General features: G+C 29.4%; 1 protein-coding gene across 1 annotated transcript in view; it reads right to left on the bottom strand.

The window, feature by feature from the left end:
- Nucleotides 1-3,449: 3,449 nt before the first annotated feature.
- The window catches only part of LOC139425325 (degenerin-like protein unc-105), a 24,241-nt gene continuing 5,636 nt past the window's right edge, over nucleotides 3,450-22,054 (bottom strand). Inside the window, exons 2-6 of the mRNA XM_071179316.1 lie at nucleotides 17,171-17,231; nucleotides 14,989-15,031; nucleotides 13,188-13,246; nucleotides 5,951-6,026; nucleotides 3,450-3,689 (exon numbers count right to left, since the gene is read on the bottom strand). Coding sequence (XP_071035417.1) covers nucleotides 3,504-3,689; nucleotides 5,951-6,026; nucleotides 13,188-13,246 — 321 coding nt within the window. The 5' untranslated portion in view covers nucleotides 14,989-15,031; nucleotides 17,171-17,231 and the 3' untranslated portion in view covers nucleotides 3,450-3,503. The remainder of the gene's footprint in view (nucleotides 3,690-5,950; nucleotides 6,027-13,187; nucleotides 13,247-14,988; nucleotides 15,032-17,170; nucleotides 17,232-22,054) is intronic.

The following is a 22,054-nucleotide window of genomic DNA, read 5'->3' as shown; positions in this document are numbered from 1 at the left end:
AACGAAACAAAATTATTAATTTTATGTTGCTACTCATCCCCATCATGAAGGAAAGTCTACAACAGGTCCAAAAGACCCCTTCGCCTGAGAACATCGAAAATGCATATTAGCAACCATATTAGTAATATTTTAATTAATATTTTAATTAATTTTTATGAATATTTTAATTATTAATGAGCGAACATTAAATTTATAAATAAAATTAGTTTAAAAAAGATAGTGACTGTAAATGAAATTAGAACTCTTAGTTTCTGGACTACAATTTAGAATTATAATGCTATACTTAATGGTTCACTCTATGAGAAAGCCTTACCAATAAGTATTCACAATTTATGTGCATCGAAATTATATGAATATAACTGAAAAATATTACTAAATAGAAATAAATATAAGAAAAGCTTATCGATCTTTATTCTCATTACAGATTATACATTTACAAAATAGATGAAGATTAATATAAAATGAATTGAAAGAGAAGGTTCACTAATTCAACTTTTTTCTATATATTACGAAACAATTTGTTAATAAGATGATGTTTTTAAAAGTAATTCAAAATTTAAAAAATCGTGTAACGAAAATAATATTTTTTTGAAAAGCAACCAATATATATAAACTGCTGTTTGTAGAAAATGCAACACCATGAAAGAATCATCAGAATCAAATGAAATTTAATGCAGAAACGACTTGTACTGATACAAATAAATGATGAAATTTTCAAAACAAAAGAAACAANGAAAAATTCAAATAACGAATTGTATAGTATAATTCAAATAACGAAATCATTTGAATACTCAATTAAAAAAATTTTTTTTTGCTTGCTTGTTTGTTTTTATTTTGCAATAATTCTCGTCTTTCAATTAATTTTTTTAATCTTATAACCTTTACAACAATATTTCACTGTAAAGGCAACTGTTTATCTACCCAAATAAATAGTTGCTCAATCTCACCATTTACAGTCCGATAAATTGTGGAGCAATAAATGTAACTTTCTGTTGCAAGTGAATTAAGAGTTTGTTAAATCTGGTTTCCTTTTGTGAAGAAAATTAATGAATATTTTTTTTTGTGAACAAAAGCTTTCAATAATAGCTGTCTTATATAAGTTTGAGAGCATTGCAGAATCGCTTACTCATTTGTACGAGACCATGAAACGTAATGATTTTCGGAGGTTTTTTTAATTATTTTTTCAAACAGATGTAGAGCCACTTAATAAAGTTTTGCCTTTCAATTTATTACTTTTTTTATTTCAAATACCGTTGATTTCAGTTTTATAGAAATACGTTTCAAAAGCATAATAATATAAAAATAAATGCTTGGCTTTAAATGATTTAAGTAATACTAACTTGGTGATGTATTCCAAATTTAGTGTGAATGATAACAGAAATCATAATTAAAAAGGCATGCAAAATAAAAATGTAAGAACGGGCGGTAAAAAAGGAAGGGAGGGGAAGTTTAATAAATCGAAGTGCTTGTATCATTTAAATTTAGAGGGTAATAAATTGTTCTACAACCTTTTCTGAATTTTTTTTCCAGATATTATTAAAAATTAAAGCGTTGTTCTGTAAGAAAAATAGAAAGTATAAATTTCAAATTAAAAATAAAATATTCAAATTTTAAAAAGTTTGCAAAAATATTGTGTTTTTGAAAAACTGAAAGTAAGATACTACGAATAGGCAAATATTCATCATTTGTTCCGGCAAATATTTTTTAATTGATTGAGATTCCAGTAGGGAGACCTAAGGCTCCTAGGGAGACCTAAGGCTCCTAGGGAGACCTATAAATTAACCTCATGCGTCACCACAATCACGTGATAGATAACTTCAACTTATTGTTTCTTTGGCGATTGTTAAAATGATAATTAAAAAAAAACTATGTTGGAGGACATGTGGTTTTTTTTTAACAAATGAAGTTTTTTTTTTTAATCATTCATTTAGCTAAATCGTAATAACGTTTTCATAAACGATGTCAAAATTAAAATAATTTTGTATCAATAAACCTTTCACAAATAAATTTAAAATGACACTAATGTCGTAATTTCTAAAAATTTTAAAACTGAGACTTGAATTTGGTTCCCTCATGATGTCTTAATTACAAGTATACATTTAAAATAGTTTTTAGATCGCACTTTTCTTTAATTTCAGAGCTGTTGTAAAGCGGAGTAGAGTGAGGATTTGCATCCACAAATTGAATTGCGTGTGAATGACAAAAATAAAATACTATAATCTCAGTGAAAATGATTTTACGGAATACTTACATTTACGGTGACAAATGAGGTGCTTAAACGAATTTTTGTTGATCCATTTTAAAAACTACACTATATTGATTTGTTTTTGATTAAAATGGAGTGCATAGTTGAATTTATTTGAATCATAAATGAGATTGAACTCTTTCAAGAAACATTTTCAATAGACTTAAACATAAGTAAAACTTTGTTTAAGTCTATGGATTTGAAACTTGATAAAAAAAGGACTGATAATTTGAAAAATTAATTATAGAAAAAGGTTAGGTAATCAACCAATTCATTCACAACGAGTTTTCAAATTAGCTACACATTTCGTCAAAATAGGCTGACAAAAGTAAGAAAAATAATATCAAAAACGTCATGTGTGACTTTTATTTTTATTTATTTTTAGACCTGAACGACTTTTATTTGAAGAGGTTGAGGTAGGATGTATTTCAAATGCACCTAAATAAATGAGTATGGTTTTTTAATTGTCCTTTCTATTTTCCAATTGCACTAAATCACATTTTTAAGTAATTCATTGGTAATTCAGCTAGTTTAGACCACCCGCCTATTCCTTCACAGATACTATTACAATTATCGATATAATTCGATCTTTTTGATTGACTTTTCAGCTAAGTGAAATAAATGTATGCACTTTTCCAGCAATGCTATCAGACATGGGTAAAAAATATTCAAATGTGAAAAATTAAATTGGAAGTAAGATATCATTTAAATAATTAACTCAATATTCAATAAATCCTTTTTTTTTCTTCCTAAAGAGACCAAACTTTAAAATTGCCGGAGTCGAACACTCCCCTCCATCTACAGTCGTAGCTACGAATACCCGGACTGAGCAGACAATCACTCGGTAACTGTTAATTTTCTTTATTTTATACTGCACGCAGCAGGTGCCCTCATGGAATCGAGCTTTGTGTTTCACATTGTGTGGGGATAATAACTTGTTTACAAATTTATTTTATGTTGCGAATTTGCATCGAATGAGGCGTTTCCTTTTCGAACTCCCTTTGCATTTCACAAATGGTCGATTTGAAAAGAATCATGTTGCCTGCTTTCATTGAGAACCATATATATGTCGCAATCATTTTTCTTGTGGAATGTTAACGTAACAAAAATCAGCATTTCTGCATATTGTAATTTTGATTAATAACAAATCTCGCAAATTTCGGAATAATTTTTTCATATAAAAATGATTACTTACATACATGCATATTTTTATTCTGGATTTTAAGACAAATTAGCAGTTTTTAATAATAAACAATTTCTACATTTTTAAAAAATTTGACTTTCTTCTCGGCATCCGAAAGAATATTTTCTTTCGCTTCTTCTTCTTCTTGACGTAGAGGACGAGGAGGGAGATGATCCTACGTAAGAGGTCCATAATGGAGATGAGCGAGACTCCTATCCAGATACCCAGATATCCACCAACGTTGCTGTAGAAATCAGACAGCTAAAAGACAAATTAAACTCACAGGTGGAATCGAGGCTATCTTTTTTGAATGTATCAGTTGAAGTGTAAGGCTTTAATTAATAAGCAGACTGTCAGAATGAGGGCTTATTCAAAACAGCCTCAATTTAGATCAATTAAATAACTCTTTCCTCCATTACGATTCTAATTTAAAATAATTATTTTCAAAAATGATTGATAAGGCTTTCCAATTACTATAAGCGTCTCATAAAAGAACCAATTATAGGTAAGAAATCCGTTTCCCACTTTTGCTCCCCCCCCCATATCAGAAAAGCCTGTTTCTTTTATGACAACCTACATTCAAATCATTTACTTTGAATACGCACAAAATATGCTTTAAATATACTTTTCTCTCTCTCTCTTCCCAATTTTGTATTATCTTTATAATTATTGTTTTGACTTTTTTAGATTATATTTTCCAAATAATTTCATCTCATTTTCTTGGCTCTCTATATACATCTGTATTGGTATTTTAATACTTTTTAGTTCAGCAATATTAACGCATTTTAAGAAAACACCTTTTGTGTTTTACGAAAGAACTTATATTATTTTGTAATGTTTTAGTTTCTATTGATTAATTTTCAAGATAGTAAATAATTATCTATAATAAAATAAATACTTGTGTGTCTGTATACCGGATTGCGGGTCTCTAAAAATACGATATTCAGCATAAAGCTAAATAAGTTTTATTGAAAAAAATGAAGAAGCCCTAATTTTAAGTTTTTAACTATATTTCAAATTCAGAAACACTTAAAATATTTTCATTCGCTTAGCGGAAGATTTAGACGATGAATTAAGCTATAAATGATTCAGTTTTTTTTTCCAAATATTTTAAAGATAATATCAATAATGTCTGCTAGCTTACAGCTTTAATCAGAAAAGTTGGTTAAATGCGCGTTCTGTATCACTTACTTACTTTTTATTCATTATGCCTGTTTATCTGAATGACCAACGTCATCATGATAGTATAAGCGGAATGCGTCAGCAGATAAACATAAGGCACTACTTCTGAGATTATTTGAAATTACGTGTTTATTTTGTTTATAGTTATAGAACATGTTTTTGTAAAACTAAATACTTAAAAATCAATATCAATTAAGAAGAAAACTTTTGTACTGAAAAGCAAAATTCATGGAGAAGTGGAACTAATTCGTTAAGGATAAGCATAAAACAGACAGACAAACACACACACATATATATATGTATATAGCCATTGATTCTGGTCTGGTTTAAGCAATCGATGCAAAACTAAATGTTATCTGGGTTTTTCTTAAATCTCTAGGGTATTAACATTTTCGTCCAAATTCGCTCAGGGGAAGCCCGGGCAAGGCGGGACTATTCTTCTATGCGTATCGTTTGCAGGCTGTTATTATTTGTTTAATGCATTGCAATAAATTTTTCAAATTTGTGCGCTGTAGTGTTATTATTGTACAAACATAATGAGTAGTGAAAATTAAAATTTACTTGTTTAAACAAATTTGCAGATATTTTTTTAAAAGAATGTACTATCCGGGCAAGATGGAAAAGCCAAAGTAGAATAAAAGTGTGAAATAAAAGTTAAACTCTCCGGATTAGGCAAAAAGAATTAAAAATAAGGTAATATTAACAACAAATAAAATTTAAACTAGCAAGTATAGCTTACTGTTACTGAAGACTGGATTCTGCGTTCAGATAGCTAAGAATGGGCTCATGAAGCGTGCAGTGCTTATTCCAGTTTTGGCCGCTTCTTATGCAGTAACTGTGATGTTTAGGAACGTTTTTTTTTTGTCGATTATTCTTTTATTCTGACATTAATTTCTCTGATTTCTGAAATATTATTATGCGTCCCATCTTGCCCGGGTAAGATGGGACAATGTTCAATTTTTGTTTATGTTAAGTTATTATTATTGAATTTTATTACTTATTTATTTTCTGTTTGAGATATTATGTAAGAGCAATGTTCCCACTATATGTTTACAATATAAAAGATATAAAATTGTTCTAGTTTACTATTTTTTAAGCCAAATTACCTTAAGCGGTCCATCTTGCCCGGGCTTCCCCTACTTCCCCTACGAGACGTCCTGAGAAAATTCTTTTGCCTTTTTTTATTATCGTTTCGTTTATTTTAACTGTATCTTTCGAATATGTTTTATTCTGTTTCTTTAAATATCTGTTACATTATATTCCATTTCTCTGCTATTTTAATAAAAGTACGATGATTAAAATGTCAAATCAGTTATGGGAAATCATAAAATATTGCATACCATCATTTTGGGAGTATAGGTAATGCTGGTGAAGTGAAGTTTTTTAAAAGATATCTTGATTTCAACCGCTCCGAACCTGAAAATTGAAAGAGAAGAATAAAAAGTTAATTCTGATACATTAAATCATAGATGAATAAAAATAACTTGTATTAATCACAATCTTTCGAATTTGCCGTAGGATTTTTTTAAGCATTTCAATTACTGGATGAGCGAACTTAGGCTTTAACATTTCATTTTTTAATCAATTCAATTAGATTTTCTTACTCGTTATTTTACAATTTAATACTTTTTATGTTAAAAGAAATAGTCAACATTGAAGAGCTATTATGCAATGTCAGCTATTATTCTCAAGATTCATTATTTTTCCCTTTTAATATTAGTAAGCTAAGCAAATTATTTTTGCTTTTCTAAAAATTAAACAAAAAATTGCTAATATATTCAAAATATTTTTGACAACCAAATCAAAGATGTAGGGGAAAATTGTGCGTATTACGTACGAAAGCCATTACGTTTTATCTTTAAAAAAATAATAATTAAAATTAATTGGTATTGTTCTTTTTATTAAACCATTCTAATTAATGTTCTAAAATAGTATAAAAATCTAATGAAAAAACGTTGAAACTAATTACAGTGTACATTAACTGTAAAACATTATTTGGTGCACAAACAACCAATTATCAACACCACTTTGAAAACGTTTAAAGAGAATGTTCATGAACTGAGAGAATTTGAAACAAGAGCTTTGTTTATTAGCACTTCAGTAACGAACTGTTCCAGTTCAAGCTTAAAAGTTTTTTTTACACAGTTTTCTCATTGTTATTAGACATTTATTACATCTTACAAATTTACCCATTTGAAAAATAACTGCCAAAGAAATAAAAATTTCGTTGAAGAAAGAGAATTCAAACCAAAGAAACTTTCATTAAGTAAAAATTGAAAATATTTATAAAAAAGACAAAAAAAAGTTTCCCTGAAGCAAAAATTAAAAACGAGCAAGCAGTTAAATTTTCTCTGACTATTACTTCAAAATCGCGAAGGAAAAAAAAGAACATATTATGTAAAATTAGGAGTAACCGGTTAGTATAACTCAATTTTAGTACTTGGTCATAACCGGTATAAAATACTTTTATCTTTGAAAATGTCTATTGCAGGAACTTGCTTGCCGTAAAATATGTGTTGAAGATTTTTAATTATTATTAATACATTAAAGACCCAAAACACCTGCTCTGAAGAAAAAAGAATTCGTTATTGTTTCAATGATCTCTTGAAACAATATTCAATTTCCGTAAATAATTACTTTCAATATTATTATTTTATGAACATTTTTGCGAACAAAGCAATTTATTACTATTAACACCGCTTTTTAGCCATGCTTTAAGTTTCCCCTGAATTTGCACTTTATTTGATTTGACATAGCTTTAAATTATTCATTATGACAATGAAAATTCATGGTCATAATAATCATAATTGTAATCTTCAAAAATATCGTTAATAACATAAATGTTTTTCAAATGATTTTGAGCAAAAAGAAAAAAAATAGTAATAATGTGGTACTAAAAGTTCATTTTCTTGCTTTACCGCAAATTAATTGTTTCCTTCTAAAAATGTTAATTTTTTCTTCGTAATGCACTTGTCCTTATTTATTGCTCTTACCAGTGATTTTGCATTAATATATTTATCGAAAGAAAAATCAGTTATTAAATATTTACCACAGTTACAATTTTTCTCAGGAGTTGACATTTAGTAGATACTTTCATGTTCATTTTTATACGTACAGGTTCTTTATAATTAAAGTTCCACTTTGAAATGGCTATAAAAATAAAACTACACGACCAAATGTCATCAAACTTGGTAAATGTCTATAAGATGTTATGGGATTTTCGTTCCCACAAGAAAAAAATGTTCAAAAATTCACCACCAGTGGTGAATGGCGCTGTATGCAATAAGGTTAAACGAAATAACAGAGGAAATATCAGTTGCAAACATTTTTATTGTTGCTACAAAGCATGCTCAATGTGGCATCCGCCATTTTCTGAAAGCAAACTAAATCGCAATATTGCATTCTCAACAGCACTTCTTAGCATATCTGGAGAAACGTTACGGACATGTCTGTGTATCACATTCTTCAATTCCACCAAATTGGTTATGTTATCACCATAAACAATGACTTTGAGATAACCCCACAACCAGAAGTCACAGGGGTTGAGGTCTGGTGATCGGGGTGGCCAAGAAATAGGGAAGTTTCGGGCTACAATACAATCATTCGTGAAATGTTGCTGCAGTAACTGTCTGACACACCTACCAATGTGAGGTTGGTACCGTATTCAATGGTAAGTCGAGTCGACGTGCAACAGCACTTACGCTGCACGTCCCCTATCTGGTGTCCATTGCTGCTTCTTCTACTGCTAATGCAACAGCCTCCTTGGTTTCCACAAACACAGATTTTCGTCTACGCCCAGGTGCAACAGATAACAAACCTGTGGCTTGAAATTTTGCCACCATTTTCCGTAAACCTTGCGGTGTCATTGGACCTTGGCGTTTTCCTCTTACAGTACGGAACTTTTGTAAAGCCCTCCGTTCATTGCTGTCGCATTCATAGTAACAATTCACGAGCAANCATTCTCAACAGCACTTCTTAGCATATCTGGAGAAACGTTACGGACATGTCTGTGTATCGCATTCTTCAATTCCACCAAATTGGTTATGTTATCACCATAAACAATGGCTTTGAGATAACCCCACTATCAGAAGTCACAGGGGTTGAGGTCTGGAGATCGGGGTGGCCAGGAAATAGGGAAGTTTCGGGCTACAATACAATCATTCGGGAAATGTTGCTGCAGTAACTGTTTGACACATCTACCAATGTGAGGTTGGTACCGTATTCAATGGTAAGTCGAGTCGACGTGCAACAGCATTTACGCTGCACGTCCCCTATCTGGTGTCCATTGCTGCTTCTTCTACTGCTAATGCAACAGCCTCCTTTGTTTCCACAGACACAGATTTTCGTCCACGCCCAGGTGCAACAGATAACAAACCTGTGGCTTGAAATTTTGCCACCATTTTCCGTAAACCTTGCGGTGTCATTGGACCTTGGCGTTTTCCTCTTACAGTACGGAACTTTTGTAAAGCCCTCCGTTCATTGCTGTCGCATTCATAGTAACAATTCACGAGCAAAGCACGGTCTTGCATGATAACAGACTTGTCGACTCGGAACACTGACAGCTCAGACAAGGCGCCTCACTTTTATAACTGCAAAGTCACATGACGTGTAAAACAAATTTACATATTTCACATTTGTTTAACACTATTGCATACAGCGCCATTCTCAGCAGGTGGTGAATTTTCGAACTATTTTTTTTTTGCGGAAACTAAAATCCCATGACCTCTTACAGACATTTACCAAGTTTGATGACATTTGGTCGGGTAGTTCTATTTTTATGGCCATTTCAAAGTGGAACTTTAATTATAAAGACGCTGTATTTCCCTTACACTTCAACAAAGAAAGTCCTCATTTCCTTTTCAAATTGTCAACAAAGAATTAAAATATCAAGCGTGTGAGCTGTCATATTTAATAAAAGCTTAAAAGTACATGTTTAAAAATTTCTTAATGAAAATTCTTTTCTGCGTGGACAGCGTAAAGCTAAAACAACTGGGAAGAACCATTGGAATTGAATTGGTAAGAATTGAAAGGTTGAAAACAAACAGTTCATAACAAAAACAAAGAATTTTACATTATGTTTTAGTTATGAATATAATAAATCTTTATTATTTTTATTTATTGAAAAATGAGTATTCATCATGCTGTTATGAATTTTAAGTACAACAGGAAAAAAATCTTACTCTAGAAATAGAAGAAAGCTTTGATGACAGTTATGGAAGACGTAACATTGAAATAATGAGTAGGAGTTAACTATAATCATAACTATTGCTTTGTTTCTGCAAATTTTACTATTGCATGTTATTTATTTCAATTTAAAATTCATTATTTCAAAAACTTATTATTGACTACAAATCTATCACTTTTTAGGACCTAAGAGGAATTAGTTTTAAATATTTTAAAAATTGACTTAAATTCTTAATATTTTACATTAGAACACATTTCAAATTGCGAGCAAAGCTATGTATGGTTTTCAAAGCAAATCATATAAGATTGAATAGCAATCATCAGGGAATAGAGAGAATCAGCAAACATGGGGTGGATTCCACTATTTTTTAAGTTAACTTTGATGAATTAATTGATAATTTCAATTTATAGCAGCCGTTTTTAAAGCGTGTCATTATATTTGTTGCAGGGTGCTCCTTTTTGATTAAAGAACTGATAATAGTCTTCAAAATATTTGCTCCCGTTTAAATAAGTGAAAAAAAGACATCGGTTGTGCTTTATTTTACAACAATTCTAATCTTATAGTTCTTTAGATTGTAGTGTGTGGTCAGAGAAAGTTTTAAAACATTCAGTGACGACGGCAGTGAAGACAAACCGTATGTTAAAAAAACAATTTTTTTTTCAAATAAATAAACAAAAATTTACTATAAAAGTTTCAAACGATTTTAAATTATTAGATTTCCATGTACAAAGTTTCAATCTCAATAGCTCAAATGGTTGATCTCAAATATATAATGAATTAGTGCACACTATTAAATAAGTTTAAAAAAAAATATACTTTCTCTGAATAAAAATGTCTTTTTTGACACATTTAAATTTATGATCATCAAAATGTGAAGAGGTATTTAACTTATTAGTATAGGTAATGGAATGAATATTATGTCTCCGAAGTGGAATATTACTGATTTAGTACAATATTCAAAATGATTCCCTTCGAGGAGGAGTGAAAAAAATAAATCTGAAATCTAAATACAATCTAGCCTTGAATTATTTATTTATTGTGAGGAATAATGATTTTTCTCCTCACTCACCTATCAATAATGGTTCGGGGACTTTTTATGACGAATTTTCCTCCCCAAAACAGATTATTACTATTATACTCACCTCAATACAACCAACAGTATTTTTTAATCCCGCTAAAAATTATCACGCTTAATTGGCACTAATTACAAAACCTCTATTTTTTGTTATTTGTTGCTCTTTTATACATTGAAAAAAATTATTATGTTGTTTCAGGAACAGAAATGTTTCATTTACAGATAAGAGGTAATTTTTCAAGCATTGACATCAATGAACATTCTTACTGTACCCTCCTTGTGAAGCCACAATTAGCATTACATATTTATTTCCTATCTTTTAAAATATCTTTCATTACTTAAGCTTATTTTTATTAATAGAATTATATTTAAAATAAATCTAAGACTTAATCTTTTAAACCGAGCATAAAATATTTATTTCTTCTCTTATAGATCAATGTAACGGATACTTTTTATTTCATTACTAGGTAGACTTATTAATTCACTGTCGCCTCTAATCGAAAACAAAAATCTATTTATAACTTTTTATTCTAAATTTCCAACCGCTAAATGTTTCAGTTGCATGGTTGTAATAATTCTCATAAATTTGTTGGCGACTCGTGATCGCCAAGGTATTCTTTTAAACCCATATTGATATGCTGGTTGGCTTTGTTTTGGCTATGATATATNTAGAATCTTATTTAAATTAACAAAAAATTACTTTTATGGGGGTCGATGGAGATTTCGAAAAATTATGTAGGAGTCGATGATCAAAAAAGTTTGGCAACCCCTGTTTTAAACCCATATTGATATGCTGGTTGGCTTTGTTCTTTCGATGATATATTATGATAAATCGCCAAATTATGGATCTCTTACTCATACTTTCTACGTCCGTAGGGAATAATTATATTCACTTGGAATTCAAAATTTGTGGCGACAAGGAGTGCCCTCTGGGGTGCTCCTGTCCCAGTCATCCTAACGGTTTAAAAATATATGTAATCATAACGAAATGCGAACAAAAACTTTTTAATGTGGAAGTTATATTTCCTTTCAAGGGATTTATTTTTGATAATTGGTAATTATCATGATGATTTGTATTGATGGCCATTTTCTATAATCTTCAAGAAATATTGCTTAATAAATTGGATTTTCATATTCACGATTCATATTAATTTCCTGGAGACTTTGTTTCATCCATTTACTTTTATTAACCGTCAATACGAAAAATAATGAATTAAGATGAATTTCACTATACGAATATTGGTGGCTACTGACGGAGAAACCAAACCTCCGTAATAACTTCATATCTGGATATATTTATCATATTAAAAATAAAATTAACGCTATTATACATATAATTAACATATCTTTTATAGGGACATGTGGTCAACAAGCAATAAACATATTTACTGTTAAACTTTTGCACTTGTGTATGCTGTTCATAATGCATAATTAAAGATAAATTATATTCATATTTTACCGTCTTTTTTAAAGCCACGTTATTGACAAGGGGTTAAATAAACCACCGAATCTTCCTTCAACAGCATTGAAAACAATCAGTTGCGAAGCATGTCTTCAAAAAATGCTGTTACTTTTAAAAAATTTAATTTCTTTAAAAAAAAAAAATTGTACTTTTCTGTTGTGTGGAGGATAGAGGGACAGAATATAATTTCATGATTGAAATGAAATGATCATTTTATTTTACTCTTCTTGTTATTAATGTTCTATAAACATACTTGTCAGGGAAAATTAGATATAAAATCAATTTCAGGTTCTGTTATAAATTTGCTAGAGAGAGCCATACCATAGATAAGGAATAGGACCTGTAGAGAACATAACATTGATTTTTTTAAAAAAAATAACGAAGAATATTTTAGTATTGCTTAAGATGATAGATAGAGTATTAAAGGAGGATGAAAACGAGGATAAAACAATTTTTTAATTGCACAGAACGTAACAGATATACCAGTTCGTAACACAAATATTCCCAAATTTGTATGAATTTTTGTTTTATGTGAACTGTCATTGTTTTGCAAAATGAGATATCTAAATTTTGAAAAAAATATTTTTTGAGAAATGAAATAAATAAATGATTACTTTTTAATTAATATGACAATAGATCATTTGTTGACTATTTTTACTCTCCCAGTAAAGTAATAAATCTTTTTTTTAAAAAAATCTGTAGAATATTCTAAAATTAAAAGCATAGTTAGATGCGTATTTTTATACAATGATCTAATGTCAATATAAAAACAATGCTCTAATTTCATTACTAATAAGTAGCATTTCTGTTCAAACTATTATTTTTTTAGGCGTCAGAACAAAATATAAGACTTACAGTTTCCAGTATTTATCAAATAATTTTGAATTTGGCTGCGATACTTTCAGTGCTCCCATCTGAAAAAAGAAAAAACAAATCAGGGAGAAACAGCGAATGGAGATATGCACAATTTTATAAATAAGAAACTCGTGTAGAATCAAGTATACAGGCAAATCATATTCATAAGAATCTTTTTTAAACTACAATCAACAAATCAGAGATCGCAAATTATTGTTAGATTAGGAAAAAGCAAATAAATAAACAATGAAATAAAATAGAATAAACATTATAAAAACATCGTAATAATTTCTTTTGAGTTAAGTAATCTTTAGAAACGCCTTTAATTTGATAAATAAACTGGATTTGTTTGGTTTTAATTCGACATAATTTTCCGACGTGTCGTTAATGTCTTTGCGCGTCCTTAATAACGTTTTCGCCTCACTATGGAGTTTGGGAGAGTCTTATTTGGCTTTTTATAGCAACTTTTTGCTCTTACTACACATTTAAAAATAAATAACCTAATTACACAAAAGTGAACAATGAATGAATCGTGATTCAGTTTCTTAATAAATAACCGAAAATATCAACCAGCAAGTCAATAAATATACGAATCAACACATGCGAAACTATGAGTGAGTTAAGGCATGTTAAATCACTTAATAAAGGAATCAATGAATAATGAAGTGAATTTTTATTTTAAAAAATACGTGAATCAGTGAATTAATAAATGAGTGGAACACGATAACAGTGAAAAAATAAATGAGTGAATCAGCATGCTAATAAAATTATGAACACGTGAATCAACAGGTCTATGAAATCAGGAATTGATGATTTTCTAGCTCAACAAATTAATAATTGAATGAATAAAGGATGCAGTCAATCAATGAGTGGGTGAATCAATTATTCAATACATGAGAGAACTAACGAGTCAGATAAAACAACATACGAGTGATTCTTTAACTTTCTGATTGTGCTGTTTCCTTCGTTACATACCCTCTGATTCATTGATTTATTAATTCGCTGAATTATTCGTTAAATAAGTGTTACACTGATTTACAGAGTAGCTATTTCATTATTTTTTGCTCTTTTCATTTGGACACAAAAATCAGTTTTATGAATATTTGCGAGTTTTACAGTATCATGGAAGTTGCTATACAGATAAACTTTTTTTTTTATCACAAATGAATAGTTTTAAGTACTGAAAATTAGAAATTCTTTATTTTCAAGCAATTTCAACAAAAATTTCAGAATGTTAGAAGCGCAATTACAAAACCAAATTTGACACCAAAGGTCTTTTAAACCCTGCTATTTTGTTTCATTCATATGAAAGCTGATTTTTCAGCTAATGACTCCAACAACGTACATCCATAGTGTATCGAAATGAAACCAGTTCTGACTTGCCTCTTTCGCCTACTGCGATATTGACAACTTAGCGTTTTCGTTTTCAAATATCTCCTTTGTTATACTGTTTTCGCGCTTGATAAGTTTTGAAAATGAGAACTCGAAACATATTGAATTTTTTAACATTTAATGGTATTTTAAGCTAATCAAGTGATCAAAGAGTAAAGATAGTCACAAAGTTAAAAAATCGCGAGAATTAATAGACATTCTTTTTTCTTCGAAAAACTCAAAAAAATTTTAAAGAAAAAAATGCTATAACAACATTTTCTATGTATAAATATGAAAGAACTAGAAGAGATCGTAGAAGATATTTAAAACACTCTTCAGCATGAGTTAGGTACATAAATTGTATTTTTTGAATAAGTTGAATTTTTTAAAAAATCTTTACTTAAATATTAATTCTAAAAAAGTTCTTTACTATAATGGGTTCAACTTCCAACTGATGTTGATAGTATCCATCCCTAAAAAAAAGAAGCGTGGAATAAAATACTTAAATTCGATTTAGTTAACATATGAAATACAATTTGTCAGAATCTGTGGAAAGTTAAAAAAAATACTCCATAACTTTCTTTGCTTAGATACAGCATAGGTAACAGCAGTAAGATTTTACAATATGCATTTTAAGTTTGACAACGTGTTTATTTTATTCATTTAGTTATTTTATAATTGACAGTGCCAATTTATCAATATTTCAAAACTCTAAGAAAAACTCAAAGCAGATAAATTGTTTGTTCTGAATTAAAAATATCTATAGAGCTAAATAGAGAAGTTATAATAACGAAGTTACTTTAAAATTTACTTTTTGAATGAGCACTGATAGCCTTATGAAATCAGCTATTCCCCCTGTTAAAAAGTCATTGCTTTGCAGCTCCCTGTTAATTCTGCTTTTTTTTTCTTTCTTTCTTTCTTTCTTTTTTTTAACAGTAATTCTGTGTAAATGCTCGATAATGAATTTCTTTTGCCTTGGCTTAGAATTAGCCATTGTGTTGAATTAAGCTAATGACGATTATATTTTTTTTCAAATATTTACATTATTAAGCAAAACACGTTTTTTGCAGATCATCCCATCAAAATAGATATTACTATCTTTGGTATCATGATGATGTTGCTCCCGGCCAACACATCTAAATTTGCTACTGTCAAGTAATATTCTTCGGTACATATCCCTTTCAAGGGACTTATTTCCACAGTATACTAGTATATTTGGTACTTGTTGCATGACCCTTCATTTAAATTTTGTGCGAAATACATTTGTCAGTGGCAGCAAACTAAAGAGGAAATTTTAAAAATATAAATAGATTTCTCATAAGAAACTGATAAGGAAATTGAAGCAAGACCATTTCACTATTTGACCTTTACTTTTCAGTCAAAAATATTATAAGTTATGGTGGGATTTTTTTTTTCTTATTAATTAAAATATTAACACACTACTTTTGCTGCCACTGGAAAAAATATTTTTCGAAACTACGGAAAGTCTGTTGTAGAATTCTTATTAAAATTGCACTATATATAATTACCATAATACCAATAGTACCAAAATTAAATAAGCGTCATCTGCGAATGGCGATTTTCCACGATTCCCTGAAACAAATAATTGCATTTTCTTCATTAACTTTACTTTTTAGCTGATAGCTAATTTCCTTATTTTATTATTTTTTTTTATTTCAAGTAATACTTTTATCAGCATTAATTAAGCATCATTGTCGTCTGTAGTAGTATGGCAATTTTTTGCTGTTCTTCTAAACGAATAAGTACTTTTTCACCATTAATTTTGTATTTTAGTACATAGCTTTTTTTTTTCTCTAAAAAAAGCACATATTACTTTAACTATTTAAGAATAATTGACGTCAATAATAATATGACAATTCTACATGTTTCTCCTAAGCGAATTAGTACCACTTTTCTATTCATTTTGCTTTTGAATACATAGCAAATTATTTTTTCATTTCAATTCCCGTTGATTTTCAATTGTTTGCTTTTATAGAAAACCATTTTAAAAGTATTACTGTAAACAAAATAAACACGTTGCATCAATTAACTTTAGAAATATTAATTTGGTGACGCAGCTCACGAATGCTCTTCCATTGAATTTATTTATCTGACATAGCGAACAAAAACAAATTGAATATTAAAGTACGTGAAATAAACTTCCTTTTTATCACATAGAGCATTAAGCTAGCAAATATTGATGTTAAAGTTAAAATATTTGAATATTAAATTATCGCCAATAGTCAAATTGAAAACAATGACTAACGCTTAACCAATCAGAAAATTCTATTTCGTTTTTCGCTCATCCGACTCGAACGGTGCGTCATAGAATGTTCTAATAGGTCGACAGTAACCTTTTCCGGTGCTTCGAATTATCTCTATGGCAAATTTCATAGCTTTCGGTCGGATGGTTCGAAAGCGCCTAATTAATGACGCACAGACTAACATTCATTCATATGTATATATGTATATATATTGATAGTTTAAATGTTTAAATTATATAATAATATATTTTATATTGTATTTATCCATTAGAGGAAAAAAAGTACTTATTCAGCATATGAGTTTGTTTTGAAGAAGGTGTTGTAATTAGTGATTAAAAATTCACTTACAAACAAGGAATTCCGCATTGCGTCAAACAAAACTCAACGATGTTTCGAGAAATTGTTTTACCTGAAATGAAAGAAAAATGATGAAGGACAGTGTGAGAATTGTAATAAGGGCTGAGTTGGCAACTTAAGCTATAGGTAGAAAGAAGAAACAAATTTGCTGATCTTACGAAAATTGTTTAGAAAAGTATTTATAACAACTAGATATGAATGAAATTTAGCTCAATTGAATAGTTGTCACAAGTATTTATATTATACTTCTTAGTTACGTCAAATTTAATTAATCATGTTTTTGAGCCCATATTCAATAGAAAAGTCGTACATAGAAAAGCTCAATTGTAAACTTAATTGAAAAGTTCCGCAAATGAATTTTATCATATTTGTAAATAGTTTTCCATAATATTTTTTTAGAGTCGTAAGATGATTATATAAATACAGTTCTTTTTGTTATAGGGCACAATTTCAATTTTTTGAACAAATATATTTTATTATTTAATTTTTCAACCATTATATGTTAGAATATTAAATGTAGTTACAAATCATACAGTAAAAAAATAAATACTTTATCATTTAAAACTATTTATTTATTTCATAACAGTATTAATAATTTCCTGGGACTCATTGAAAATTTTAATGGAGGCAAACATTTCAATGACCTACTCTCGATATGAACTTCTGGAAAAATAAAATACACACTTATGTTTAGATATAACGTGTATAAATAAAAAGCATTCGCTCGTCAATAATTTACTTCCTATGAATATAGAAAGCGACAAAATCTGTTCAATAAATAAGAAAACGAAAAAGGCTTAATTTAGATATTTCGTAATTATTTGAGTGATTCATTTAATTGACAGTAATGGTAAATTATGTGTTTTTACCAATATAGATCCACGTATGGGATAATTAGAAAAACTAAAGCTTTTGTTATTTGTAATTATTAGGGTAAGTATCCAATTACTATTAATTGGGGGTAATTACCCGGCAATTCTAAATAACACTTTTTTACCAAGATGGATGTCTCAAATCTGGATCATATGTTTAATACGTAACTAAGAAAAAGTTATATTTCGCAATTATTGGAGTGTAATAAGCTTAATTTACCACCATAACGCTAGATGATAATCCCCACATCTGAGCTGCGAAGTGGGTGGACAAGCTGGCACTGTATAAAGAACATATGTGGTTTCTGCCTTTTACCGTTCGATTTTAAAAGAATAGTTCGAAAAAAAATCGTGTCGAAGAAGAGATGTCGGGGAATTTATCTGACAATGAAAGGAACTAAAATGTCAATGCATGCCTATAGGCATACGTTGTATGCCTACAGGTGTCAGCAAATAATTTCTGTTCCAACAATTTTGTTTCTATTATATTAAAGTTCGAAATTTCCCCTCGAAATTAAAACAAGAAAAGTGTTGGTTTATCAAATTAAAAATAAATTAATTAATTTTCATATTTTACATTGAGGTTTTTAAAAAAACTAGGAGAAATCAAGAGTTTACTGGAATTAAGTCAGGAAAGAGTGCTTTTGGTTTGACGGGAGAGCACCGCTGAAGTGAATGAATTCAAGCTTAATGCTCTATCCACGTGGCTGTTATGGCCTTTCCTTATAATTAATTATTTGTAAGTATATTAGCGAAATTTCTTTTAGAAATTCATAATCAATATATATTTGTTAAATGTAGCATGACTGTGACAGAAATTTCCTACTGTTGGCAAGTACTACTGTAGCCTCTATCATAAATCACACTTTGTGTTTTTAATGGCTGGTGTAATGCAATTGAAATATCGAATTAATATAGAATCTAAAGGATTAAAAAATTATAGTCAAATCTATGACACATTTCATGTAAATTCAGTCTCTGATATCTAAATATGAAGAAGAAAAAAATCTTAAACAATACATATAAAAAAATACCTTAAACTACGTTTTCATGACATTTTTATATTAATATTTTTCTCAGAAAACTAACTTAAATAAAAATCAGAAAGCTAAAGAAAATCGTTTGTTCTGTTAGGTTTTACATTATTTAACCAAATTTCCTTAAAAAATCAATTTAAAATAAATATCTGAGATTAATAACAAAACTTATTTCGCAAAGAGTTTTTAAATTTATCAAGAAAGTGAAACTGTAGAGCTAACTGCAATGTTCCAGCTTTTACTGCGTGTAAAACCTTCGCTATTCATTCTACCTCGATTTTTGATTATATGGTAACATTTGACCTTTTCCTTGAAAAAATTAATATCTGATTTTCTTTAACTTGATATATTATTATAAAGCACTCCCCTCCTCTTCTTCGTACTACTTTTTTGAGGGAAATAAAGATAAATGAAAAAGATAATTATATATTTTTTTCTAAGCAGGCAAGTGAGGCTTCTGATGTATTTTTTAATGCTAAATTTAAATACAAACAATTTTTTTGACCCAAATATATCTTGGGTATTCATTTTACTGATTAAACACACTTTCTTTGCTACAATTGCTGACAATTATTAGAAAATCTCACTTAAAGTCATTATCCCCGTTTTGTGCAAGAACATAAAGAAGTGTCAAAATATGAGAGGCGCCCACTTTAAATTGTTAGCAATATTTTCTTGTTGGTTTCTTTACTTTTAAAAAATGATTACAATTACAGACAGCCATGCTGGTGTCAGAATTCGAATTGCACTTGTAAATTGGTGGTTTTTAAAAATTAGAATGAACATGTCTACCTATCTAAAATTAAGTGAGATTCTAACAAAGCTATGCATTCTCTTACCAGGAATGCACGAAGAATAATAAAAATTTTAAGTGGATACTTTGTAATAAAAAAAAAATTATTAATTTTTTTTTCGATAAATACTTTTAAAGATGGGTTTATTTTCAAGCGGAAGTAGTTCCCTTATTTCCTCTATAGATGACTGCACTGGTTAGCTCTGCTTATTATCGAATTCGTGTGAGCTTTGATGATGTATAGCTTGATTTGCCTCCAGGTGGCACCACTATTATAAGTTTTAAATTGCATCACAGTAGTGATAGTTATCTTAAATTTCAATTGTCTTTTTAAATGAAATTTTTAGTTTAATTATGGGTATTTGAGTTCATTTCTTTTTAAGTAGTATTGTTTATCGCTTTTATAAAGTATTATTTAATTTGTGACTATTTTTATCGATGGATTATTTTTTTGCGACGTTCACTGGTGTTGCTCTACTGCTCGTGGGAGGAAAACGGGTCAGTCCGAGATTCATTCACCTAGCTGACACGAGGATAAAAGGTGGTGGAGAATGGATGAGAGGTGAATGAACTAAGGTCGGACCAGCTGAGTGGATGAACGGAAGTGGTGAGCGAAGTTAGGCCAAAGAATATATACACTTATATATTCTTTGGTTAGGCCAGAGCCGCTAAGTCCGAATCTATTTGAGACACATCTCGGCGTCCCATTGCTGAAAGTCTGCTCTGCCTTATTTGAAGGAAGCCTGAAAGGAGTGCTAGAGTGCTGTCTATCAGAAACTGGATTATTGTCTTGTTCCACGAGATTTGGCTGCAATACTGGTGGGCGTTCAAGGGATTTGTTCAGCAACTTGGATTGAAGTTGAAAAACTAAATTCGATTTTAGTATAGTTTTGAAAGAATAATTTACCTTGACTTTTAATTGCTTCTACTAGATTTCGAGATAAATGTGCCTTTTTATTTTAAATCGTTTTTTCAGGATTTGGAGAATATTGTGATTTTTATTTTTAATTGCTTTTAATAAATTTTAAGGTAAGTGTGCCCATTATTTTTAATTGCTTTTACTGGATTTGGAATATTAGAATATTGAGCCTTATATTTTTAATTGCATTTTATTAAAAAATATAATTTCTTATTGATCCATTTTAAACCTGAAGTAGCTAATAATTTGTACATATGTGATATCTACGTAATAGCATTTGGAAATGATGTAAGTTTGTTTTTTTTTTTAGAAATATTTAGTAACAATAAAATTGCTTGTAAATGTTTAATGTCTTAAATAATTCCTTGATTGATTTTCCTTCGAACCTGGGTAACACTGCTAGCAGGTAATATTTTAAACCCTAAATTTTAGAGGTAACAGTACAACTTGTAACAGCACCACCAAACTTTTTATAGATATTTGATATTGAATGATTTAACTGATTTATTATAAGGGATTTGAAATAAATGCTGAGTTTAATGGAATAAAAACTAAACTTTTCTTTTAAAGAGGAATATAAATAAAATAATACATTTTGGTGATTTTATATGAATAATTTAGTGACAACAATCTGTTTACCGTAATAAAATTATTTTTTAACAATTATGGCAATTAATAAGCGAACCGAGCAGTATTAAGAGCCCCTTAGTATAATATATTAATTAGCGTGAAATAAATACTTCAGATAGATTTCATCACTCATCAGGCAAAAAATGATTGTTAAATATGTTAAAAAAAAATTCAGTATTTCCATTGCATTTTTAGTATTCCACTAAGAGTAGCATGATAGTCTTTTAATATAGTACTTAAGCTTAGTAATTTTCCAGATATTAGGGTAAACCAACCAGTGAAGGAGCACTACACAGTGAGGGGACATTCCATATATACTAGTGGGCTGCGCCCTCTGCTAGCTAACGCTCGCCAACCCCCGAAAATTGCTACGCAATCTTATATGGTTTGCTTCGCAAACCAAGCTCGCTTCATTCACTACTAACTTCGGTACATTGCAAATGCACAAAATTCTAAGAATTCAAAACAATCATTCAAATCCATATAGAAACCTTTTTTTTTTAAAAAAAATTACATCTTTTTAGTAAATACTAAGTCATTAAAATAAATTTTAATTCAAATAAATGACATGTAATTCGTTAAACCTATTAGAAATGTGCTATAGTATAATTCGTGATATAAATC

This window comes from Parasteatoda tepidariorum, chromosome 3 (genome assembly GCF_043381705.1).
Source record: "Parasteatoda tepidariorum isolate YZ-2023 chromosome 3, CAS_Ptep_4.0, whole genome shotgun sequence".
Lineage (NCBI taxonomy): Eukaryota > Metazoa > Arthropoda > Arachnida > Araneae > Theridiidae > Parasteatoda > Parasteatoda tepidariorum.
This window is presented reverse-complemented; position numbering and strand designations above follow the sequence as displayed.